The following is a 27647-nucleotide window of genomic DNA, read 5'->3' as shown; positions in this document are numbered from 1 at the left end:
AAAAAAGAAATGCTATTGCCAAGTGAGTACATCGTATCATTAAATCAATAGCGCAAAACTAGAGAATTTATTGAAGAAGGAAAGGAAAGGAACACATCCCAGAAATCGGCTTTCCTTGCCCAGGGCTGCCTTAAATGCAGTAGCAAAGGCAAGATTGTTCAAAAAGAGGAAGTGTCGTCGTCGCTTTGTTCCGTTGTTGAGAAGCGAAATCGAACGGTTTTTCGGGCCTTTCAATGTAGAACCCCTCGCGGGCGACGATCATCCTTTCCCCATCTTCTCCTACTGGTTTTTCTTCTCAGTTATAAGTGTCCAGTGGAATTTCTTCTTGTATATGATGCTTTGTTCTGCATTTACGACTCACATACAAACGTGGCTACGTGATTATGACAGGATTCAATCCTTTGCAGTTATTCTCATCTATGTTCAGGTATTTTCTGACTTGTTGATTTTGGGTAAATAAATTGGTGATTAATTTTATGCCATCTTTCTATTTTGATTCCTCAAGATTGGTTGTGCACTGATTGGATCTCTTGGGGCATTATACAACGGCGTTTCCTTAATCAATTTGGGTATTGGGTTATTCGCATTGGTGGCTATTGAGAGTAGCAGTCAGAGTCTTGGTAGAACATACGCCGTACTTCTCTTCTGTGCAATCTTAGTGGACATTTCTTGGTTCATCCTTTTTGCATCCGAAATCTGGTAAGTTTCATTTCATACTCTTCTCATTTACTCAATTTTTCAGAATGGTAATCTAGAGATCAATGGGAAAGTTTCACTGGGAAAATCAAATAGAATAATGAATCTTGAACTGAATGCAGAATTGTATGGAATTTCACTTGAATTTCTTTTGTGGTTAAACATAATTCACTAACAATTATGTGACCATCTGCTTCTGCTTGTTAAATATCTCTAGAAGTTTGATATAAACATTTTTGAAGACCAGAGAAGTGAAACCTTTAAGAATGCAAGGAATGTTTTAGGGGTCCATAGTGTCTTGATAATCATATGATCCATTATTTTGAGATTTTTTTTTTTTTGAAAAGAACAACATCTAATTCGACTTTTGAGAATCCATTCTTTAATAAGTTTTATTTCAATAAATTATGTAGTACCTCCTAGTTGATATATGTATTTCCTATCTCATCAAAATAATGTCATCTATCCAAACTTTATTTTGCTTTACGAATTAAGTATTTTCTGAAGATGCAAATTGTTAGAGTTGACTATTTGTGTGGACAGTTGGTCGTTGAATAAGATATTGGACAAGAATGTGCATTAGAAATGGAGTGAGTGGCATATGGTTCAGGTCAAATTGATATGTAAATTGTTATCTCTAGCTTTAATTTATAGTTCCCTTTAAACATAGATTTTTTAGGAATTTATTTGGCATTGAAACCACCATGTTTGAGTAACAAAAAAGACCGTACATTTTTATGTTCTTAGTTATAGTTGTAGATTCATTACAAAGCTTCAGTTCATGCATATGCCAACATGAAATTTAAAATTCATGAGGATCTACAATGAAAAAGTATGATACTAACTAATGTGGAGGAATGGTGAAGTTTTTAAGAGTTCCCACAAGTAAATGCATTGGTGTTTAAGTGAAAGATTGGAGCTATGTAAGAGAGAAATAATTGATACCGAAATTAACGATGGACAGAGATGTAAGGCTCTACAGAGATGCTCCAACTGTTACTTGTTCTTTCATTTCTCACACCAGGGTTGAACTTGTGCTTTGGTACCGAAATTAATGGTGGACAATTTTAATTTGGACTGACCTGAAATTTTTGTCTGAAAAAAAGAATATGAAACAGAGCTTTGGTTTAAAGACTATTCAATTCAAGCTCCAAAGAATGATTTAACGGACAAGGAACTGATAGTGGGTGTCGACTAGTGAAAAGAAATGGAAAAGAGTTATAGAGTTCCGAGATTTGTCTAGCTCCCTGAGGATTTATATTGAAGATTATAATTGCCTTACACCATTCAAGGTGGAACATTATTTCAGTAAATTTCTCTCTTGATCGAATGAACTGTAGCTTAGAATGGTTATTCACTATTCAAAAAGGCGATATCTTCTGATCCTAGATAAGAATTTTATCATAAAGAGTGCTTTTGTGCTCAATTTAAAAAAGTCAGTTCCAATTTCAAAAAGAGTGTTTGTGAATACAAAAGGATTACAAAGCACAAACGTTGAATCCCGTGGCTTGGTATTCCTTTTTATGCCAGTAATCTAGAAATTTTATAGATATATTAAAAATTAGACACCAGGAAGGTGATTGGAATGTACAAGGTTGGGCAGTCCCCTATGCAAAACTAATAATGAAGGGGAAACCTCTATACAAAAGATCCTATTCCTGAAGGAGTTAATGAAATCTAATCATTTTCTGTATTTCGTAAACATCCTGGAGTTTACACCAAAAAGTTGGCATTCACAGACACCTATATTTCATTTCATGTACAGTGTTTGCTTTGCCCTCAAAGCACCTAGACTTCTTGTCTCTCCACAGTACCCAAAACACACCAGCCGGATATTTCTCCAGATATCTTTTATCTGGTTGTTTCTTCCTTCAATACCCAAATGTAGTAGTAAATCCTTCATTGAGCTTGGCATGACCCATTTTAAACCAAAGAAATTAAGGAACAAATCCCAAAGCTGTCTGGCAACTCAGTAGTGAAAGAATGAGTGGATTCCATTCTCTTCCTGTTTCTTGCAGAGGTAACATCAGTTACATAAAGGCAAAACCCAAAGAGGGATCTACTAACTTGAGCTTCTCAGGGCCAAATAGTCGATTGACAAAGTGGTCAAACATAGTTCTGTGGTGGCACATAGTTCTAGAACTTGGGCTATCTAGAACCCTCATTCGCTTGGTGCTAAATACTACTCCCAAAATATACTATCCATATAACTCATAAAAATATCTGTTAAGCTTATCTAGAAGCTTATCATGAGTCTTGCTCAAAATCTCTTTCTAAAACATATCTCGCTGTGACACTATGCTCAAATCTTGTTTTCTAAAATCATATACTGAAATATCTTCTAAAACATATATTTCAAATCATGTTCACAACCTAAATCATGAGAAAATTTCTAGAACATGCATATCTTGTAATTTCTCAAAATAGCTTTCATAATAATATAAAGACTCTAAAATCATGTTTTGAAATACAAGGTTCATGAATCATAAACAATAACATGCCAAGAACTAACAAGGATGACAATGGAAAACCTTTTTAAGTATATAAAAGAAGTGCATTTGTCAATAATCCATTATCATGAATAAAAAGTTCAAGAAATCACGCAATTCTGGTCATGAATATGATGAATTTGAATGTGGATTTGACAACCCTAACTATATGGAATCAAGTTCATAAAAACATAGGAGTTTTGGACATGAGGATGAAAAAAATTCCTCATTGAAGTCCTACATGTAATTTAGGTCATAAATATAATGAATTTGAATGTGGGCTTGATAACCCTAATTATGGAATCAAGTTCATAAAAGCTTATGAGTTTTGGACATGAGGATGAAACAAATTCCTCATTGTAGTCCTAATACCTTAGTGACAAAGCTTGATGGAGAATCTTGGAAGATGGACCCTAGCCTTGGTGTTTCTTGAAGTTGTTGAGCGTAGAGATTTAAGAGTGAATAAGAGGGTTTAATAATGAAAAAAAACTAAAAGTCTACACGTTTAAGGCTATTTAGATAATTCCCCAAAGGTTTTAAGATGAAAACACCCTAATAAAGAAAAACAAAAATCGATGAATTTTGGCCCAGCTCTGAGTTGGCTCTGTTTCATGGAGCTGGAAGATGAAATTTTGTTCAAGTGGATAGTGAAGTCCACTTCCCATTCGTGACACGGACTTGGTCGCGAAGGTGGGCTCGATCCATTAGCTAGGTTGGAGAGTCTCTGGTAAATCATGCATAACTTTTTACTTCGAACTTCGATTGATGAATGGTGGGGGGCGTTGGAAAGAAGACTCACAATCCTTTAATTTGATAGATCATGGATCACCTAACTCTTCATAACCTTAGAGATATGGTTGTTTGAAGTTGACCCTTATCTAAATTCATGCTCTAATTTAGCTAATAGAAATGCTTTGAACTTGGCTTGGTGTTTGAGGTACCTTACGACCCTAAACCACATCCGATACACTTACTACACTTAGTAAAGGACCTTAATATATATGTACAACTTAGAAATCATAGGGTTCGAGTCTATACGCATATGGACGATGGTTTGAATCTTTGCTTAGAAGTTGCGGGTATTACACGAGCTTTTTTTAAATCTAGACGGTCTACTATACTTTGTAAAGGAGGTTTCTGGTGAGGCCTCCTCTTTTACGTTTTAAGGACCAATGTGATCTCCAAATTCATTTCTTTCTTATTTATTATATAACACTATCAAATGCTATTGAAGTAGTATGAGCTCTTGTTTCCCCACATTATTACTTTTCAAGTAATAGGCTAATAAATTGGTGTGCGAGCTAATTATCAATGAACTAATTAACTTTTAGCTTTAGTTCTTTTTACTCCTTTGACCACAAGTAATTCTCAATCCTAAAAATTTGGTTTAGCTCAACTTATTTGTTTACTGTAAGCTGTTCTATTGGTCACTTCATGTATATTTTTAGTTTGACTTAGTAGCATCACCGGCTGCTACATCACTGTCTAAGATTGCAGGTAGAGCCAGCCTTCACTCATGCATTGTGTTCTCAAACATCCTTGTACAGTAAATTTACCACAGCTCTTGAAATGTTAGAAAAAGTAAAATCTTTCTTCCTGAACTTCATTTATTCATGCAGGAATATTTCTTCTGGGAATTATGGAACCTTTGTTATCTTCTCGGTGAAACTCACTCTCTCCATGCAAATTATTGGATTTTGTGTGAGATTATCATCTTCACTATTGTGGATTCAAATGTATAAGCTCGGTGTTTCTTATATAGACTGTTCAGTTCCCCGAGAGGCAGATAGTGATATGAGAAACAGTTTTCTCAATCCTGCAACTCCTCTAACTAGACAGCCATCCAATTCTGATGATGCTCTAGGTGGTTCTGTATACGATCCTGCATATTATTCCTCCTTGTTTGAAGATGGTAAAGACGAAACGTATTTTTGCAGGGTACGCAGCTCCACTTTAGCACTTTCCTTCCTCTTTTTCTGTTATCCTTTTATATATAATTGAATTTGTCATGTTTTAGTTCCTTTGGATTGTTTGAGCAAGTGATGTGGACATTGAATATGATCTGTTTTAGAAGTATTTGAACACTCCATGGTATTTCCTTCAACTCATTTGGCTGAAAAAATTTAAAAAGTGTATTGAACATAATGGATGTGGAATCTTATTAAAAGCATGATATAATTGGGATGCTGACATGGGGTGAGTTGACTGGAGGAATCACTGACCTAGTTATGCTTGACTAAAGGAAAATAAAGATGAAGTGAAGAAGAAAAATGTTTGCTCATATGCATAATGAGTTCATAGCTAAAGATATATGTTTTGATTTTTTTTTATTTTTTATTTATTTTTTTTTTTTTGTGTTCGTAGAAAGGAGAGATGGTTGGCATCTCCCCCGGCAGGGACGGGAACAGCCTTCGGGCTTTACCTGTTATCAGATATATGTTTTGATTTTTATCCTCTTTACCTTTTTCATCAAAAAATTATATGGTTTGGTTTTGGGGCTATTTAATAACGGGTACATAATGCTAATAATAATCTTCATTTCCTGAATCGTCATTGAATATTTTAGTTTGATTTGACATAATTAACTCGATGACGATAATTACATGTATGGCTTTTATATAGAATGGAGGAAGAGGTCAACTTTACTTTTTGTTTTTCTCGAAGTATTACTATAACATACTGCGCAAATATTTGGAATTGAATGTTGCTAAATGATTGGATAATTGTTGTTATCAAACTTATAAAGGTTATTTGAATACAAGTTAAATGTGTTCGATGAGCAAAACTTTTCAACCTCGGAAAATGGGTATAATTTTGGGGCATTATACAAAAATAACAACATTTTATTAAAAGAAATCATTCTAAATGTTTGCAAGAGGAGGTTATGAATTGCCGAACTGGGATATACACTTCATTGTCAAACATTTAGGACCTATCTTGGCATGCCTTTGGGAGCTAAGAGTTAATCCTTGAGCATTTGGAACTCTGTGGTTGAAATATGTTAAAATAAGTTGGTATTGGAGAAGTGAATACTTATCCTTGGGTTGTAGAGTCACATTGATCAATAGTGTTCTTGAGGCCATGCCAACCTATATGATGTCCCTCTTTCCTATGCCTAGGAAAATCATTAAAAAGCTAGATCCTATGAGAAGAAATTTTCTATGGCAAGGTAATGGAGAAAGGGAAAAGAAATTTCATTTGGTTAAGTGGGATGCTATTATAACCAAACAAAAAACAAGGAGGTTTGACAATTAAGAATTTGAAAGCCCACAAGAAGAGCCCTCTATTAAAGTGGCTTTGGAGACTAGCAACAGATGATCAGGAAGGATATCAAGTGCTTGATCAGAATATCTATGCCAATATAATTCATGACACCAATCTTAATTCAAACTCTTCAAATTTTAGAGATATCTGGATATTGATATTTAGTTCTCCAATTATTTTCTTAAATAGAGCTTCATATGTGGCTTCCATTCTCGTCAATTGTTTGAGAAGAGTTTCATATATTGCTTTTATTCCCAAGAAAACAGGGTCTCTGAACTCAAGAGATTTCAGATCTATAAATTATAAAATCATTGCTAAGCTCCTAGAAGAGAGGCTGAAGAGGGAGGTGAGCGAGTTGCTAAACAAGCATCTATTATTCTTCATTGAACGGAGACAAATCATGGATACTGCACTTAATAGCCAATGACATTTTGGACTCTAGGCTCAAAGGTGAAGATCCAGGTACTAAGCATTAAGTAGATGTTGAGAAGGCTTATGACCACTTCAACTAGGAGTTCCTTTTCAATATTCTTAAACAAATGGGTTTTATTGAGAGGTGGTTGAAGTAGATTGTATTTTGCATCAAGACTGTTAGGTTCTCGAGCCATGAGAATGGAGAATCCTTAGTAAAGAACGCTTCCCCCAAAAAGCCCTACGTGACACAAATCCGTTTTAATAGTGTCAAGAAGGTATTAGCCACCAACAACCTTATTTTCCGTAAACATACCAGTGGGCAATTCCTCTCCTTCCAATGGAACCACAAACAAAAAATCAGTCTCACCAGCTCGACTAAGAGTTCTGAATCAAAAAAGTAAATTGCACCTTACTTATGATGAAGGAAGCAAGTTGCTAAACAAGCATCTATTATCCTTCATTAAAGGGAGACAAATCATGTATACTGCACTAATAGCCAATGAAATTTTGGATTCTAGTCTCAAAGGTGAAGTTCGAGGTACTAGGCATAAAGTAGATGTTGAGAAGGCTTATGACCATGTCAACTAGGAGTCCTTTGCAATATTCTTAATCAAATGAGTTTTGGTGAGAGGTGGTTGAAGAAGATTGTATTTTGCATCCAGATTGTTAGGTTCTTGAGCCATGAGAATGGAGAATCCTTGGTAAAGAGCCCTTCCCCCAAATGGCCCCTATGTGATACGAATCTGTTTTGATAGTCTCGAGAAGGTATTTGCCCCGGTGACCATACTTTCGTAAAGTACCATTGGGTGGTCGCTCCTCTCTTTCCTATGGAACCTGAATAAAAAAAATCTATCTCTCCAGTTTGACTAAGAGTTCTGAATCAAAAAAGTAAATAAATTACTTGCCCCGGTGACCATACTTTCATAAAGTACCATTGGGTGGTGGCTCCTCTCTTTCCTATGGAACCTGAATAAAAAAAATCTATCTCTCCAGCTTGACTAAGAGTTCTGAATCAAAAAAGTAAATAAATTGCACTTTACTTAAGACGAAGGAAGCAAGTGCCGAACCCCCCACCCCACCTACTTTCTTAAGGGTTCAAAGTACTAGTCATTAAGACTACTGTGAATTGAAAGTAAGGAAGCCTTTTCTTGACTTAGTAAGGTCTCATACAGGGAGATCCTCTTTCACCTTTCCTCTCCATGCTAACCATGGAGGGTTTCAACAATATGATGAGAGTGGCTAGTGTCTGAAAGGGTTCAAGTTAGGCAACAATTGAGGACAGGAGATGCACATGCCATCTGCTTTATTCAGATTGTACTGTTATTTCTATGAAGCTAAGGCAGAACAACTTAGCTTTATGAGAATGAAAACTAAGTCCTTTTCTTGACTTAGTAAGGTCTCATACAGGGAAATCCTCTTTCACCTTTCCTCTCAATGTTAACCATGGAGGGTTTCAAGTGGCTAAAAGGGTTCAAGTTAGGCAATAATTAAGGACAGGAGATGAATATATTCCATCTGCTTTATGCAGATGCTACTGTTATTTTCTATGAAGCTAATGCAAAACAACTTATCTTTATGAGAATGATTTTGGTGATCTTTGAGGCTACTTCTTCTCTGTGTGTAAATTGGAGGAAGAACAGTATATTTCCTATCAAAGTAGTATCACATATGCAGAGTCTGGCTAGCATATTGGGATGTAGAATAGACCAATTCCCAGTTGTGTATCTAGGCATGCCTTTAGGCAACCAACAGAAAGAGTTGGAAATTTGTGATTTGAATAGTAGAAAAAACGGAAAAGAAGCTATTAAAGTGGAAAACTCAATACCTTTCTCTAGGAGGAAGAATTATTCTGATAAATTCAATTTTCGATCCACTACCAATTTATGTAATGTCATTATTCCCCATTCCCTCCAAGGTGGAGAAGAGGTTGGATAAGTTGAGGAGAAATTTTGTGGATGGAAAATAAAGAGGGCAAAGGAATACATTTGGCTAACTGGCACACTACTTAGTTGAGCAGGCATTCTGGTGGTCTTGGTATCAGGAATTTGAAGGTGCAAAACGATTGCTTGCTGATGAAGTGGCTCTGCAGATTTTCCAGGGAGGATCATGCATTGTGGAAGGAAGTGATTTATCGCAAATATGGTCAGAATTACCAATGGTGTACTAACACAGTATCTAGCATTTATGGTATTGCAGTGTTGAGAACAATTGGGAATATTTGGTCCAACCTTGCTAGGAGCTTACATTATGAAGTGGGGAATGACACCAAGATCCTTCTATGGAAAGAGAACTGGATTGGACATGAGACCTTAATGAACTCATATCCTGATCTAATCTTTTTTTAAAACAATCCTGATGCAACAATAGTTGACATATGATCTCCGCAAGGATGAAACATCTCCTTTAGAAGACAAATGAATGATTGGGAAGTGGAGAGAGTGGTTGAGATGCTGCAAGAATTAAGTGGATTTAATGGCATCACTTCAGAGCCTGATACAATAAGGTGGAAGCATGACAATGAAGACAGAGTTTCAGTGAATAGCTGTACAGGAAGAAAGAGATAAAGCAATCAAGTTGTAAGACAAGCCCATGGAAAGTGGAAACAGGTCTAGAAAAACATGGCTACAACCAAGGGTGAAGTGTTTTACTCGATTGATAGTTAGAAAAGCATGTCTTACCCAGGAAAGATTACAAAGGAGAGATTTCCACATAGCATCTAGGTGCATCCTGTGCAATGTGGCTGAGGAAACTAACAACCATTTGTTCCTACATTGCAAAGTTACTTCACAGATTTGGGCATTATTTCATCGCCTCACAGAAACTAAGTGGATACTGCTAGAACATACAAAACAGATCTTAGCTGCTGGATCAGGAGAGTAGGAAGCAAACGTCAAAAGCAGTGGTGGAAAATAATTCCACCTAGTATATGGTGGACAAACTGGAGAGAGAGAAACAATATATGTTTTGAAGATAGTTTCAGTTCCATTCAAAAGATTAAATGGAACTGTATCATAATCTTTCATTTTTGGTGTAAAGAAGAAAGCGTAGAGTAAGTTGAACAGTTAGTAGATCTTTTAGGATCCTTGTAAGTGCCTTAGTTATTGTTTTGGTTCACAATATTTTGGAGGTCTCCAACATTACCTTGATGTTGAGGAATACAATACTACTAATTTCAAAAACATAATGCCAATTATTTCTTAAAAATGGAGAGCTGAAAAGTGAACATCTTCAACATTTGTAGATATTTTAAACTCTTGGAGAGTTTGAATTAAGATTTAAATGTTTCAGTATTGAGATCAACACAGAATTATTGTCTAACAACATAATTAGTGTCAGGTTCAACAAGCATGTTTAGATGTAATTGTATTGATGGAATTTGGTACTCAAATCTTGTATCCATGTTTGTTTAAGTCTTCATAATTTTTGTTGTGCAATATTGAAATTATAGTATAAGAGTAATAAAATTTTCAAGTTGAAATCTTGGCTCAAATTAAATTTGATTGGGTTTATTGGATAAGTAAGAGTTGATGGAAAGTGACACGTGAATAGAGTGGACGCGGATATGGAAGATTGCTGTACTGCCAGATATTTAATGTTTTATGTAGCTGATGTTGCTAATAAGATAGATCTCAAAGTTCATATTTTTTCCACTAAAAAAAAAGCTTAAAAGAAGAAATAAAAGGTTGCTTTGAAAAATATTTTTATTATTGAGGCGCTATTAAATGTCTTTCTTAAAAGTCGTGCAAAAACCTTAAAAGACAATATTAAATTAGTAGTTCAAAAGTTAATTTGATGTGGAAACACCTTGACTTAAACTTGAATTATTAAATGATAGATATATTATAAGACATCCTAAAATAGAAAGCGTGTTACGTAAGTTTGGAGAAAGAGGAGTATTTCTGAAGCTTGTAAAAGCAGAATAATACATCTCTGTAAATGTGGCAGGTGTTTGTTAAAAAATGCATCCCTACTGTGGTATTTACTCTGAGATTGAGTGCATAATTTCCTGTATTTTGAGGTTTAGCTGAGTCATGATTAACTATATGATACTTTTTATGTTATATTTGATGGTCATTATATTCTCTTCCTGTTGTTTTTAGGGTAGTCAAAATAATGGCTTTGTGATTGGATCACCTTCTATGGCGAAAACAATTCAATTTAAGCCATCAATGAGCAGATCTATCCACATCACCGACATGAGTTGTCCTTAATATGTTTGACATTCTCATGTTAGCTCCTCATAATGCGTAGTTTTAGACTTTATATGCTCTAAATGTTGTTAAAGATTGCAATGCCCTCCTCTGTATTAGTTGCTACAGTTAACAATTGCTCAACGACACTTTTGAATCATGAAGAGCACTTTGAGTCTCTGGGACCTTACCGTGATGGTAAAGTTTAGTCCCATATATAGATGTCTCCCCTTGAATATTTTTATCATTGGAATCTGATAATTGTATCTTGGAAGTTCTTCCTGAGTCTCATAATCAGACTAATTTTTTTAGCGCCAATTGTGAACAACTTTAAAGTGTTAGTACTAAGCAAGAGACAGTCCTTTTGTGATTTCAGTCCTGTATCTGTAATAAATGAGCAAGGTCTGAATAATCAGGAATCATATCTGCTATCTCACTACAGAGTATACTCTTCCTCATCTTTCATTATTCATCTTTTATGTCCGTCCTGGGACATAGATATTCTAGATACCCCCTTCTATTATGAATCGCCAAAGTCTTCCTACTTCTCCATTGTTACAATCAGATCCGAAAAATAGCCGGCAAGAGAGATGGAAAGAGCGGATCGATCTCCTGCTTCCCGAATGCCTTGACATACTAAAGACTGGAATGAACCATGTTAATTGATAAGGGCTCAAAGAACCGTGCAATAAGGTCACCCATAACACGGCTCTCCCACTTGAGTTATCTTAGCCCCAGGCCATGCTATTCAATAATATTGGAAAAATGGCAGCGTAAGGTAACAACTAGTATGGAAAGCTGGTCGCCTTTGGAAGCCTTCGCCGGTAACCAAAGCGTATCGTTCCCGCAACCACTTTGGTACTTTGTTTATAGCTTTTTTAAGTTATGCAATAGAAGGGGGGGCTTGCGCTTGAATTGAAGTAGCCCCTTTATGGAAGGACCTATGTAGAAGCTTATTCTGGACAAAGGAAATCTCTGACACAGATTTAGGCTTCTCCGATTGAGAAAACCCTGACAATTACTTTAATAGTAGTTGCGAGCCTAAGATCAAAGGCAGTTCCAAAAAGGAGGACAGGACCCTACCCTATTCTTGAACCCTTTGCCGAGCTCTACCCTGCCCGCATTTCCTTGTGTTTTGAAGAGGAAAAAAAAATCTCTCTACCTGCTGCCAACAGTCTTTCTTCGGAGCAACCCGACTGTGCCTTACATGTGCTCTACAGGCTGCACGTAATCTTTCTTCCCAACGAGCCCTTTTTTTATTTGGAAGACGGGCATTGTGTTCGGTTCGAAAGGCATGGTTTTCAATATGTCTCCAGATAGGGCCCCACTAGTCCGGCTAGCTAGTGAGCGGTTCTTTCAGGCGGGAAGCAGGCCGGACCCTACGGGTGGGCATCTCCCGCAACGCAAGCACCATTGTTCGACACCACCCGAGAAGCAAAAGATTCGTCAGTCTAGGCTGAAAATACATGCATAGATAGTGGTTTAATGCCAAGATTGTCACTATCATCAATATCGTCACTATCATCAATATCGATCTCATCAAGAAGAAAACCTTTAGACTTGTTATCCAGGAACTTGTTCAGAAATATCGTAATGAAAGGAACATAGGAGTTTGTCGCTAGGTATTTGACCAAATAGGATCGTCCAGTTCCTATAGAACCTATCACTAAAATACCCCTAGAGGGGGATAAGGCTAAGCGGAGTGAAAAGGGTTTTCCAGGAGATGGGAAATGAAAACTATTTTCCCCACACGAAGTTTGTGAATAAGTGATTGTCTGATAATGAGCAAGGAATATTCTTCTTTTTGACCATAAAATCCGAACTAAATAATTTCGGCCTCGCTTGATCATTGGTTACGGAGCGGTTAGAAGTACATCTTCGCTTGCGAGAAAGAGAATGCACATTCATTTGATCTTGATCCTAGTGGAATGATTGCAGACCAACTTTATCCACTATTATTTAGAGTCTCAAATGACAATGAAGATTGGAATATTTATCCAAAGACCTTCTTGGTCAAGATTTTACAAGCCAGCCAAATTTCTGCTATTGTAATATCACCAATTTTACAGCTGAAAAAGCTTTGGACTTATTTCCATTTATACCTCATAGACCATGTAGTCTCTATTGTCATTAGTCTTGAGCAAATCTGCAAAACATTAGCCTCTGAGAGAAGTGCAAGTCTTTTCTGCTGCATTTGAACTGCTTTAAGCTTTCAATAGGAAGAAAACCATGTCTATTTGTAAAAGTATTCATAGTGCGTTTTCTTTTAATGTAAGTACTTACATTGATCTGGGGAAACAGGGCTAAAATGAATCCTGTACCATCATCTTAGTTGCTAGCTAGTTTCTCAACTTTTATCTTAGTTTCATCAGATAACATCTTGCAACACCTAAGCTGGGAAAGAGCCTAGGTTCACTATTAATGCCCCATCTTGTTATTTCCCAAAAGGACTAGTAAACACGATGTAGAAGTGTTGGAACATTGGAGGTCCTATAAAAACCCATCAATTGTCATGAAGCTGTTTGTTGAACTTTTGGAGATGAAGCTGTGTGTTATTTCAGTTTGACTTCGCCAACAGTCACTCTCTTTTGGTCTCTGAAATCCTTGTGATACTCTAGCTTTCCCTTTTTACTGCTATTGTTTTGAATTTTTTTGTTTTGGTTTAAGTTTAATTTCTTTAACTATTTTGAAGCCTTTAAAGTTTTGGTTCGTACTTGTTCAGCTTAGCCCAGTCTCATAAAGATCTTTGTGTCTTGTTTCGTGCTTGTTCAGCTTAGCCTGGTCTCATAAAGATCTTTGTGATCATCACCATAACAATCTCCGTATATTCATGCCTTGACAAAAAAACATTCTCAGTTTATTCATATCCCTCCTGTTAGTTCACCCCTCTAGTTTCTCAAAATTTCATTGTGTGTTTGCCCCTCTTCTCATTTCTTTTGTATTCATCTAAATTTTGACCTTGACTTACTTTCGTTCTCTTGTTTTTTTGTTTTATTTGACTTGATAGTAGACTTAGAGTTTCTAGGGCATGTTGATGCTTGCTTCCTTGATATTTCTCTTTCCTTTTGCTGCCTTTTTTATTTTATTTTTATATCTAACCTCATTAATTATTTTTATCTACCAGTTAAAAGTAACCACCCAATCCCAGCAGTTTTCACCTTTGGTTCTGTCCCCCATGCCAACCTGGTTCCACTCTCCTTGCCGATTTTATTTCAAGTACAACATCGAACAACTACATTAGGATTGGTTCTGTATCCTCGCAGTCCATGTTTCTCCATCTAAATCTGTCAGTCCAACATTATAAAATTAGTTTCTCTAGTACTGAAATCGCATAAAAATCTTTTACAATATTAAAAAAACTTCTAGTAAATATTGGACCTAAGGTGAATACATGGGTAGATCCACAATGCGGTATGAGGAACCCAATAGCATTTGTCTAGACCTTGCATATGTGTTAAGAATTCTACTACATATTCGTAAAAAGTTTTTGGCCAAAATCTTTCTTAAAGTATACTCTAAATTTAGACTATATCCTTAAAATATCATTTTTAGCAGAAAAAACCCTTCTTTTTTTTGATGAAGTGAGATTTTATCAAGGCATCCAGTAGATGCAATGATACAAAAGGGGGGATCTGTCAGCTCAGTAAGAACAGAAAAAACCTATCGAGCTAAGGAGCTGACAAAATCCAGGTAGTGATCTAAGTTATTTACAGGGGAAAAGTTGGCCCAACTAAAAAGGTTAACCAAACAACTAGCCTTAAGCTTACAATTTGGAGTTAAAACTCCATCGAAATATCTCCTGTTTCTTTCATTCCAAATAACCCAAAAAATACAAGCTGGGGTCATGATCCAGATTTTCCTGATGGATTTTCTAACTTTCATAGAGCTCCAACTAGTGTAGGCATCTCTGATATTGAAGGGCATGGACCAACTTATACCAAAAAGCGCTAGGAACATGTGCCCAAAGTGTGTTGCAAAAAGGGCAGTGAAGCATAAGGTGGTTGATGCTTTCTGAAGTTGACTGACACATGTAACACCTATTGACCAGTTGAAATTTTGAGTGAGGCATGCTTCTTGTAAGGCTGTCCAAGTAAAACACGAGCTTTAGGGGGGATTTTTAGTCTTCCAGACTAACTTCCAGGGCCATAGATCAATCATCATCTTATTGGAGCTCTATTTTTGATATCCTGCCTTGACTTTGTATATAAACCTTTCTTGTTGAAGTTCCATTTTAACTTATCACTGCTCTGAATGTTAATGTTGCTGTTCTCTAAGCTTTTGAGCAGATTCAATAACTCTTCAAATTCCCAATCTTGCAAATTTCTTCTTAGGTTCAGGTTCCAAGAATTGCCATCCCTATACTGAGCAATACAATAATTAGGATGTCTGGCAATGTTAAATATATTTGGGAAGGCTTCTTTCAAAGTGTAGTCTCCTGTCCATTTGTCTAACCAGAATCTGATATGGTTCCCATTCCCTGCCTCAAAGTGAGTTTGTTTGAGAAAAGCATCCCACAAGGTATTAATGGCCTTCCGTAATCCAGTTCTGTAGGGAAGTGTGAATTGTTTTGTACACCATTGGGTGATGCTGCCATGCTTAGCCACAATTACCTTTTTCCACAGACCAGCATCCTCCTCCTGAGTGAACCTTGAATGCCACTTCATAAGCATAAACTTGCTATGAATAGCAAGATCTTTGATACCAAGGCGACCAAGATGTTTGGAAAGAGTGTCTTTTTGCCACATCACAAGGTGTAACTAGTGAGATTCACTGTTTCCTTCGCACAAAAAGTCTCCTGATGCTGTTTAGACGCTTCAAGACTTTGTCGGGGATTTGAAAGAGATACATAAAATATGTTGGGATGCTATCCAAGACACTGCTTATTAGAGTCAATCTTCCTCCTAGAGAAAGGTACTGCTTTTGCCATGTAGCCAGTCTTTTCTCAAATTTCTCAATAACCCCATTCCATATTTCAGTTGCTTTGTGTTTTACCCCCAAAGGTAGTCCCAAATAAGTTGTTGGGAAATTGCCAATAGTGTACCCCATAATATCGGCCAGCTCTACCAAATTTGGCACCACATTAACAGGATAAATAACACTCTTCGACATGTTAATATGAAGGCCCGATGATGCTTCAAAAATCATGAGGGTGAGGTTAAGGTAAAGAGCTTGTGATATTTTCAGCACCACAAAAAATGAGTGTCATCTGCAAATAATAGGTTTGAGATGGACACCTGAGTCTCACTGTTGGTTCCAACCTTGAAACCCTCCAACCATTGTCTCTGTTTGGCTTTCTCGAGCATGCAACTGAGACCCTCCATAGCAAGGATGAAGAGAAATGGAGAGAGAGGATCTCCTCGTCTGATCCCTCTTGTGGGAGAAAAGAATCCTACAGGACCACTATTAAGAAGGATGGAATATTTCACAGTAGGCATGCTGTATCTTATCCATCTGATCCATTTTTCCCCGAACCCCATCTTTCTGAGAATTGAGATTAGGAATGCCCAATTTATTTTGTCAAAAGCTTTTTCTACATCAAGCTTAAAAAGGAGGCCCGCTTCTAGTCCAAAATTTCATTAGCAATGAGTGTAGCATATGTGATTTGCCTGCCTTTAATAAAAGCATTTTGATATTTTGACACCAGCTTTCCAATCACCTTTTTAAGTCTTTCAGCCAGCACCTTAGGTGTGAGTTTATAGAAGCTACCTATTAGACTAATGGGTCTGTAGTTGGTTAGCGCCATAGCTCGTTTTCTTTTTAGTATAAGGGCAATGAAAGCTGCATTAAAAGACTTCACCATATGACAATTGTGATGGAAGTGATTGAGAGCTCCAAGTACGTTATTCTTAATTGTATCCCAATTCTTATGATAAAAGGCCACGGTAAAGCCATCCGGTCCAGGGTCTTTATCGGGGGCACAAGATGTGACTGCACTTAGCACTTCTTCCTCACCAAAGTTGCTTCCAAACCATCTTTTTCTTCAGTTGTTAGGCGTCCCATTCATTCAAAGGAGGTTGTAGGTCTCTAGTTTTCTTCCTCTGTATAGAGGCTCTGATAGAAGCTGAGTATTTCTTCCTTTATGAGCTCTTTATCTTCTATTATCTCTTCCTCCACTAGTAGTTTGTCTATTCTGTTGTATCTTCTGTTGGCATTTGCAACCCTTTGGAAGAATTTAGTATTCCTATCACCTTCTTTCAACCACAAACATCTGGACTTTTGTCTCCACGAGGCCTCCTCTGCTTTGGCCGACCTCTGAATTTCCAGTTTGAGCTTCAAAATCTGATATTTTTTTTCTTGAGTCTTTATTCTGCCTTCGGTTGCCTGCTTCAAGTATTAGAAGTTCATCCAACACTTTGCTTGCCCTGACTTCCACTTTGCCATATTCCTCTTTATTCCATTTGTTGATATCCGTTTTCAAGTGTTTCAGTTTTTGAGCTAGTATGTAATCTGGGGAACCATTAACATTATAGCTCTGCCGCCATTCTTTGACTTTGTCAATGAAACCATCATCTTGCAACCACATATTCTAAAATTAAAGTATGACGGGTTAACATACCAGTCACCACTCTCCAATACTATGGGTCTATGATCAGAAGTTACTTTTGGGAGGGCAAGTTGATTCACCGAAGTTGTCACTTCATTGGGTAGAAATCAGAAATCTATCTATTCTGGAGGCTTGAGTTGAATGCTCACCCCTGTACCAAGTGTGGTGAGCACCCTGAAGAGGTAAACCTTTCATGTTCGAATCTACAGACATTTAAGTCTCCTCCTAGTTACCCAGTGATCAATCCATAACCCTCTAATATCAGCTAATTCATCCCAAAAATATGTTCTTTCCCAATTTGAATGTGGCCCATATACACCAGTAAAGCACCATCTGAGATCTCCCTGTAACCCTTCAAACATTGCAGTGATGGAGTATGTGCCTCTCAAAAAATCTATACGATTCCATTGCCTCTTTTCCCAGAATATTATGATACCCCCCGCTACTTCCATATGATTTTAATTCCATCCAGTTGACCTATCTAGATCCCCAAATCTGTGTTGCTATAACCGTAGACCATCCTTCAATTTTTGTTTCTTGTAGACATAAAACATCTGGCTTCCACTTCTTGACCAACGATATAATGGTCTTTTTTTTTTTAATTGTCATTAAGCCCTCACACATCTAACTTATTATTTTCACTTTCATTCGGACAGTACTTTGAGTTTCCTACCCTTCATGATTCTTTCTCCCTCATTATGGACCCCTTTGTCATAGTTGACTGAGGAAATCAAAATTTTCACCTCGCCATCCCCCTTTTTCTTGGAATTTTTTGCATCTTTCTTTTTTCCCCTTTGTTGCTGAAGTTGTAATTTTCTCTTCTGCTCCATACGTAAAATCATCTCCAGGATCTCGTGCTCAAACCCATTTACATTCACCCCAAAGGCCTTGCATGCTTTAGCCATCACAATCTTTGTCCACTGTGTCATCTTAATTTCAACAGGGTTATCCAGCAACTGCTGATATTGAGAGCTTTCTTCATGTCAGAGGAGAGAGAGAAAATCCCTATTCGAGGAAATAGAGTAATCAGAATCTGAGGCAGTTACTTTGTTTTATTCTGGTAATAAAGAGGGATTTATGGGGATATGTTCTGAAAGTTCTCTGCTTCATCATCAGCTTCTCTGTCTGTTTCCCCTGCTACTCCATGCTTTGCGTGTGATTCAGAATTCAATTCTGAGAACTGGTTAGGCTTCAGGGTGTCTTTAATTGGAGGCATTCTAGCATTATTGACTGGCCCAATAACTCTCCAAATCTTGTGTTGTTTGGCTGGCCCTCTGCTCCCCTCTTCTTTAGGTCCGATCTGCATATATTAAAGGTCCCTTCTCCTTATTTTCGTCCTGAACCACCATTTTAAAAAAGTTTGGCTTCTGTTGACCCACGTGGTTGTTCACGTGTTGCTTTCTAGGGTTGGGGGAAGCAGGTGCAGCTATAGGTATAGCTACAGGAGTCCTAGAAGTGGAGCATTCCGTGGACGGCTGGGTAAAGACCCCTCATGCTTGACTTTACCCGCGACGACATCGGAATCGGAGATAATGGAGATTTCAAATTTCCACTCCTTAATTGCTAAATCCACCTTCCTTGGAAATTCCATGTCGGAGTGAACACAGATGCGAGCCCAATAAAGTTGATTCCTGTTCTGTGTGTCTTCATCAATGTCTACATATCCCCCGCACTGATTTCCTATTTTCCTGAAATTTTCAGTTGTCCAAGCATGCAAGGGGTTCCCAAACACCTTCACCCATCTCTGACCCGCATCTCTGTGTGTTACTTCAGATTCAGCAGCCGCTAACCACCAATTGAGAGTTAGCCTCCTTCCGTTCCAAAACCAATCACCATTTTTGACTCGTATAGCTTCCTGCTTGGGGTGTAGCTTGAAGAGAAATTTGTTGTGATTTATGGGAGTGACTCTACGCCCTGCACTGATTTGCCATCTGTTGTTTTTGAATTATCTCCTGATTAGGGCAGATATTAAAAGAGTCATTGAACGTCCCAATTAGACACTTCGCAAGGAAATTTTCCTTTTCTATTGACTGGGACTGTGAAGATTTCTCAGAGTTGGTTGGCCAATTAGTAATTTTTGCTGCTTGAAAATATGATTTTGCCTTTGAATCTGCAAGCTGAAATCGTGGATTTACAGCCTTCCCCAGAAATTTTTTGATCTTCCCTGCAATATCTTCCCACCCCCAGTTGTAGTCATTCTCCGGGATAATCACTGATGTTCTTTTCTCCCCAAGCAAATTTTCTATTCTCACGTACCAGCCATAGATGTTGAAATTTTCGATTACAGTCGCATTGGATCTTTCTCGCCCACCTTCTGCATCGATTTCCCCTTCCCTGCGAAGCTTCAAGGAGAGCTTCACACCCAACGCTGATTTGCTTCATCGATTCTAATACTGCCAGTAGCCTCCTCCCATGTTCAATCAGAGTGAACCATCGATCACAATCTTCACTAATGTTTAATAACTCAAAAGATTTGTCACCTGCAATAAAAAGAATCTGTCCCAGAGAGAAGTCATCGGAGAAAGTTGACGGCAAACTTTAGGAGAGAGAAGATTGAGTGGATAAGTTTTGGCACATTTCCCATATAAGAGCACATTTTGAAACCTGCAATTTTTAAACATCCTTCAAGTATTTAAAAGTAAATAACTTTCATCCTTCTGTTAAAATTTGTCAATAAATTAATAGAACCCACAAAAATCAAGTCACCCCATTATCTTTATTATTTTGAGATATGCCAAAAATGTTATCGTGAATATTTGTCTTATGATTAGTAGTTCTTTCCATTCATTTTTAGTGATTTAATATTAAAAATTTTATCAATTGAAACGTGGTTCTCATTTGAATCTACTAGAAGTGGTGTTTGCTGAAGACTTCCACTTCTAGTAATGGAGAATGAAACTTGAATGTGAGACATAATCAGAATTTTGATCACCTCAATATCAGACTGTCCCAAAAAATTATTGATTTAACTACAATTTAACTTTGTAAAAGGTAAAAGATAATTAAACTCTAGCTTTTTTCCATCGACAAATCAGAACAAGAGCAGTTCATGTAACCTCGCATCTTCCAAACATTTTTGTTTCAAGAAGTAATGGTATTTGAGATTATTTATATGCTTTTTTCGGAAGCTTTTTATAGCAGGTAATGAAATTATGTAAGAAAACTTTGGTTGATAGTCACGTAATCTACACATGTTTTTGTAGGATTTCCTTAGTTTTTTGACAATATCTAACTCAAAGATGAGAGTTGTTAACTTTCGAATATTTGGAGGATATTTTTTTCCCAAGAAAGATATTTTAAGGATGTACTTTAAGTTTGGATTATATTTTAAGGATGTTTTTGACAAAAAACTCTATTTGTAAATATGACTGTGCATCCAGTTATTATTGTATATTTATGTGTGGTCGTTCTAGGAATCGACAAACTTTAAATTCTGAATTTGTCTATGATTAAACATATTAACCTAACACTTAATAGATGTCTAAATCTGAATAGTTGAAACCTCAGATGAGTAAGTGAATTGAGTTTTATTTTGTTTGTTTTATAATTTGACCACTTAGGGTTTGATTAGGTGTGAAGCATTCATGTCTTTAACAAAGTCTTAGTGCTATTAATAAACTATTCAAAGATTTTTGTGAAGATGATTTTTCACTACCATTTTGTCCACAACTACTATCAGTTGTTCACCACTACCACCCCTACTGCCAACCACCATTATCAACCACCCCACTACCATCATCATAACAATCTCTACTATCACAACTATCACCACTTCCACAACTAACCACCACCACTACCACTAACATTGACAACCACCATTACCATTGTCGTAGACATTATCAGTCCCGATGTAATCATCATCACCAACCACCTTCACTGTCACAACCACCATCATTGCCTCTACCACCACCATCCACATTCCTCGGTCACTACCACCAGCCACCTCCACCTCCACCTCCATTGTTACAACTTACAACCACCACTACTGCTAACAATCACCGCTGCCCTTCCTACCATACAACAACCACTGCCACCACCTTACAACCTAATAAATTTTGGACCACCGTACAACCTAATAATAATAATTTGTCGATAGTAGTATTTTAATTATCTTGTTTAAATTTCAATTTTTTAATAAATAAGTTATGAACATTCAAATTTGAGAAAACAAATCGTCTATATCATTTATCTAAAATACAACATCTGAATATATATATATATATATTCAGACATCTTAGTGTATCTTTTTTTCTCTATCATAAATGAAAAAAGCAGTAAGAGAGTACCTACCTGATTTTACTTGGTATATATACATATATCAAATATAAAAAAACGAGCATGTTATTTTGAAGCAGCCAAGAATATGTTCACATGACACTAACATTTAAAATTCTTCTAAGAGAATTTAAAGAAGAAAATGTTGGAAAATGTCAAGATTTTAACCAATTCATGTTCTATGGTAAATGCTTTCATATTCATGACAAAATTTAATTGGTTGAATGAAAACAAGAAAAAAAAAAACATAAATGATATCTTTGCAATAATTTATGAATCATAATCGTAATTTTAAGAAAGTTGTATAGATTTTCTATATTCGATTAAAAGCTTGAACTCAAAAGTGAAAAGTTAAATTACTTAAATGCCCTTCCAAATAAATAAATACCCTATTTATTAAAAATATTAATGGAAGAAAAAAATTATTTGTTGTGTCTTTTCAATCGTTTAACTTGTCCTTCAAATTTTTAACGTTGACAACTTTAAGTATCCTTTAACTAAATCCTACTTTAAAGAAAAAAAACATGTCGCTTCTTATAGCTTCGCTAATATAGTCCAGACCAAGAAGAGAAAGAAGAAGATAGGATAGAATATCTTAGATTTTGTCCCCCGTACTTGTTCCATGCATATACTACTAAGCCTGATTTCTTGTGAGGAACAACAAGCCTTTCCCTTTTGGGTTACTCGAGATGAGAGAAAGGCAGTGTTGATCCCCTTTAGTATGTTAATATTCTTATACCTGCATATTCTGAGCATCAAAATAGTGAGAAATTTCAATTCTTAGCAAGTTCAAAATTCCATGAAAAACCAAAAAAGCTGAAGGAAACCAATTGCTGATGATGAACTTTAAATCTTTGCTCATGAAGAAGCTTGGAGTTAACAAGCCTTAGGATTTTGTGCATGGAGAGTTACATGGCAAGGATAGAGGACTAATATATAATTAAACCACTCATAAAATTTGGTAGAACAGTGCGATGGGTCGCTTTGTCATCCTCCTTTTTCAATAGGGGGTTTTATATCTTTTTCATTGAGTTTATATTTAGAATACTATACATTCTTTTTCCTCAACAAGTAGACATAGTTTTCTTAGAATTGAGAGAGAGATTATACAACCTTGTATCTTGAAGTACTGCTGAAGTATAATACTCCTTCTGTCCCATTTTATATGAGTAAGTTTGACTGGACATGGAGTTAAGAAAGAAAGAATGACTTTTGAAACTTGTGGTCTAAAATAAGTGATAGATGGTTGTGTGATGGGGTGAAATAGGTATTTTAAATTTAAATTGTTACGTAATCACGTGTCATTCTTTTTGGGACTGACTAAAAAAGGGAAGTAAGTCATAAATTGGGGCAGAGATAGTACTCAAATGTCTTTCCATTATAGTTGAGTATTAGAATAATTAAACCACACATGAAGTTCGGGGGAAATTGTGGGATGGCACAAGAATTTATTCATTCTCCTTTCTCTAGTCATCTATGTTCTTATTGAGTTTATATTTAGAATACTATACATTCTTTTGCCTCAACAAGTTGTAAGCAATGGAGTTCTTGTCTATTTAGAGAAAGTGGGATTACAAAGAGATTATAAAACCTTGATTAATCTTGAAGTACTACTAAAGTATACTGCTCAATTTCCTTCTCATTATAGGTGATCACTTACATATAGCTGGAAGATAAGCACAAAGAAAGGATAAGGAAGTTGAAAAAAAAACCTGAAATGTCATATAGCATGAAAGGTTTGGGTCGAAGAATTGATTGAACAACAGATTGGCCTATCAGTGAACTTACCACAAAATCACAATTACTTCTCTTGTTGTTGACAACAGAGATAGAAATCTGAAGGTTAATATCAGATGTGAATTTCAGATTAGCATAAATATTCAAATCATCTGCTTATTTGTCAATTGAGTGTTCCCTTTCCTATTGGATTAACTAGGTTTACAGCTTTCATTATACAAAATGTTTTTGATGAATGAATAAGTTTAATGAAGAAGTACAGTGTATTGGTCAAGTGATCATTAATGCTAAATTCTTGCCACCAAATATTGTTTCATGGTAAGTGTCACCAAAATTGTAAGGAATAAGACATGCTAAAATACATTGAATACTTTTATGTATTCTTTATGCAATTTGTATCTTAAGACGTATCAAATACTTAACATAAATGACCAAGTCATTATAAGGTTCAAACAATATGTATATCAACCTCATTCACTGTCAGGGAGTAGTGGGACTATAAAAAATGCATAGTAATGATTCGAAAAATGACTTATTCAATTGACAATATTCATGATATTTGTAAAAACCATGATCCCACCGCAACCATCCTGATTATCACAGTGCAGTTGTAACGGATAAGAGAATTAACATACACCAAGAATAACATTTATAAGGAAGTATTAGGTACGTTTCATCTATGTTGCTCGGACTTTTCAAAAAAATTATTGCACCTGTGTCGGATCTTTCAAACATGCACTATTTTTCTAGATTATCCGACATGCACCAGTCAATATTTTTGAAGAGTCCGAGCAACAATGTTACCTTACATGTATGACTTCATAATTTTCGATGATACCTAATCATTTTGACCTCGACAACAAGTTACCATATGAGGATCCACATTGATCAATCATACAAATTTGTGCTTCATTCTGTCATATATATTTATTTATTCAAAGCTTTGTTTCAATAATATTGATATTATTATATCAAATAGTATATTACATGATTTGGCATTCACATGCAACACATGTCAAGAACTTGTTGAGGCAAAAGACTGTATAGTATTCTAAATATAAACTCAATAAGAACATAGATACCCACTAGAGAAAGGAGGATGAATCAATTCTTGTGCCATCCCACAATTTCCCCCGAACTTCATGTGTGGTTTAATTATTCTAATACTCAACTATAATGTGAAGAAATTTGAGTACTATCTTTGCCCCAATTTATGACTTACTTTCCTTTTTTAGTCAGTCTAAAAAAGAATGACACATTTCTATATTAACCCTTCGGGATGGCCCACTGGTTTGGGCTTGGGACTTCCATGTTGGAGTCTCAAATTCGAAACCCCTTGCCAGCGAAAGCAAGGGGTTTGCCTTCTGGGTTGAGCTCGTCGCATCGGGTTTGCCTAGTACGGGTTATCTCTCCTATGTGGTTTGCGAGCTATTGCATAGGAGCGGAGGTTTTACCCTTGTGCGCGCCCAAAAGGTAGCGGTTACGGGTTTCCCTTGTCATAAAAAAAAAAAAACTAATTATACATTAAATGCATGAATTGACAAATAAATAAACTTTATGCCAATCTTCCCATTTAAAATATAGAGAAACTAAGAACTAACCTACCATCTTCCTCATCATTATCTTATGTATTATCTTTTCATCTATAAAAATTGTGATTACAAAAAACTACAAGAGTGAATCAATTAATGAAAATTTAAAAAATCAACTTTCCAAAGAAACCAACCTCCTCCTTTTCATAGCTCATGAATCCTGTGCTAGCGTTACTAATGGAGATACTAGTCTTCATATGTTATCCCGTGAAAGTTGAAGGTAAGTTGAATTTGGTGATTATTCAATTCTGACATCTACATACTTCTCCGTCTTCTATTTCCTTTTAGTTCCCACAAAGTTTTCTTTAAGGGAAAAGAAAGTAGAGGAAAAAAAAAGGAAAATGGATAGGAAGGCCAGATTTTTTAAAAAAAACAACCTTGAGGGAATTGGAAACCGTTTGTTGCCTTGATATAGTGTTTCTTGATGTTCTTTGGAATTCCTTTTAACACGTATATATTTATTAATTTAAATTAACCTATATTTAATTTAACAAAGAGGTTACTGTTTGAAATGTCGTACCAAGTTAAGAAAATGAAAAGATAAATGGTAGCAATTGTGGGAGTTAGTGTTACACATGATGTATTAATTTAAAGCAATTAATTTTGTGTAATATTTTATGCCCCATATACATTGATATAAGAATGTGAAAATTTATTTGGAAAAGGTTAATATAAGGGAAGATGAAAGATAGAAACAATTAATAATAACTAAATAATTTATAATGATATAACTAAAGAGCACAAGAGGATGTGAATAATGTTTGCGATAATTAGTATTAAATAAGAGAATTTATAATGCCATAATTAAATAATTAAAGTACCAATAGCGGGGTTTCTAATTAATTCATCATTTACATAAATAAAATAGGACTTTTAATTAATTCGATAGTTAATTAAATAACCTCTTTGCCTTTACGAGGTAGTGGTAAGGTTTGCATACATTCTACTATCCCTAGACCTCAGTTATGGGATTTCACTAGATATGTAGTTGTTGTTGTTGTTGTTGTTGTATTTAGATAGTTAATTGGATTTTAATTGTGTAGAGGTAAAATGGTAATCCAACCGTGCACTTCGTAATTTCCAACTTTTAGTAATATATATATATATATATAGGCATTTAGAGAATATTATTATAATGGAACATATAGCATAGAAGAAAGTAAAATATATATATATATATATATATATATATATATATATGTAGTAGTTGTTGTAATTAGATAGTTAATTAGATTTTAATTTAATGTAGGGGTAAAATGGAAATCCAAGCACTTTGTAATTTCCACTTTTAATAATTTTTATATATATATGCATAAGTTTTAGCTTTCTTGTTTGTAGAAAAAAGCGGACTTGGAATTATCTTTCATTTCAAAGGCATAACATGATCTTGTAGCACTTACCAACAAGGCCCTATCAATTACTATTACTCCGAAGAAATCCATCATAGAAACAAACTAATAGAATTCTCATATCTACTTGCCACCCCTTTCCTTTCTTTTGAATTCTCTCCCTATTTCTATCTTAGCCCCGGAGTGACCTTGACCCTGACATTGCTCCTTTAACTATGGTGCTACTTGATGCATGCTTCTGATTTAACACTATTTCTGCTTCTGATGAACTTGATTCCGCTGTTAAAATAGTAGAATAGGTAGCTAGCTGCCTTATTGATCTGTTTCAATTCAGATTGGCAGTGGAGGTATTGCTGCCAAATTGTCTACTTGGGTGCTACGTAGAATATTCTAATTACATAATATTTAAAATCTGAGCATAGATTATTTCCGAGTTCATTTATTAAGTTTCATTTGCAGGATGACGGTGCTGCAAGTAGTCCCCAGCATGTCTGAAGTTGGTTGTTTTACAATGAGCATTTTGGGAACGTCCATTCTCCATTTTTTATCTGGAGATGTAGTTTTTTTCACTCAATTCAGCAGGTTTGTGTATGGTAGTGAGCTCTGTACAGTAACCGAATGGTAGTATTCTTTTCCAAGATAATACAAATGATAAACCTTGTGTTTAGTCTTGTAAAGATAATCGTTTAAGTTGCCATATTCTGGCAATGAAATTTTAATCTTTCAAGTAAACCTTGTTGAAGATGTCCAATATGAGATTCACGAATTGAAGATAGGTTGTGAAGTCTATCGCATTGGTAATTGGTTCTATTTCTTCCCTTGCATCTTCCTCACATTAGCATTAGGCTTTGATTGATGTAACTCGATATGTCATTGGTAATGATGTCTAGGAAGTCTTTCATTAACATGTTTCATCTATTGTTTGGCAGGTATTGTCGTTGTAGCATTTCATGATTTATTTCTATATCCACTTACAAATTGAACAGAAAAAGATGACCTTTTCAGGCCTCTTTATGTGTAAGAATAAAGATCTGATATAAAGTTAAAAAATAAGTTTGTTAAAGGCTATAGACTAAATCTCCCATTTCCTTTCACTA

General features: G+C 35.8%; 1 protein-coding gene and 1 pseudogene across 2 annotated transcripts; both read left to right on the top strand.

Annotated features, from left to right (window-relative positions):
* LOC125852133 (uncharacterized) lies at nt 1-27234 on the top strand. 2 transcript variants are annotated; one of them, XM_049531871.1, is made up of 4 exons: nt 1-427; nt 506-699; nt 4805-5123; nt 27010-27234. In XM_049531871.1, the coding sequence occupies exons 1-4, from the start codon at nt 332-334 to the stop codon at nt 27043-27045; spliced, it is 645 nt and encodes a 214-aa protein (XP_049387828.1). In that variant the 5' UTR covers nt 1-331; the 3' UTR covers nt 27046-27234. The 2 variants fall into 2 exon arrangements, with proteins under 2 accessions (XP_049387828.1, XP_049387823.1); XM_049531866.1 differs by lacking the exon at nt 27010-27234 and adding an exon at nt 10964-11282 and having other exon boundaries at nt 3-427.
* LOC125854031 (U6atac minor spliceosomal RNA) lies at nt 5540-5635 on the top strand (annotated as a pseudogene).
* Nucleotides 27235-27647: the final 413 nt, after the last annotated feature.

This window comes from Solanum stenotomum, chromosome 1 (assembly GCF_019186545.1).
Source record: "Solanum stenotomum isolate F172 chromosome 1, ASM1918654v1, whole genome shotgun sequence".
In the NCBI taxonomy this organism is placed as follows: Eukaryota; Viridiplantae; Streptophyta; class Magnoliopsida; order Solanales; family Solanaceae; genus Solanum; species Solanum stenotomum.
This window is presented reverse-complemented; position numbering and strand designations above follow the sequence as displayed.

Bases quoted from the DNA above. Each gene is read 5' to 3' on its own strand.
- LOC125852133 (XM_049531866.1), top strand. From the start codon at position 332: ATGATGCTTTGTTCTGCATTTACGACTCACATACAAACGTGGCTACGT. The intron at 428-505 runs GTATTTTCTGAC...TGATTCCTCAAG, and splicing joins TTATTCTCATCTATGTTCAG to ATTGGTTGTGCACTGATTGG. The intron at 700-4,804 runs GTAAGTTTCATT...TTATTCATGCAG, and splicing joins CTTTTTGCATCCGAAATCTG to GAATATTTCTTCTGGGAATT.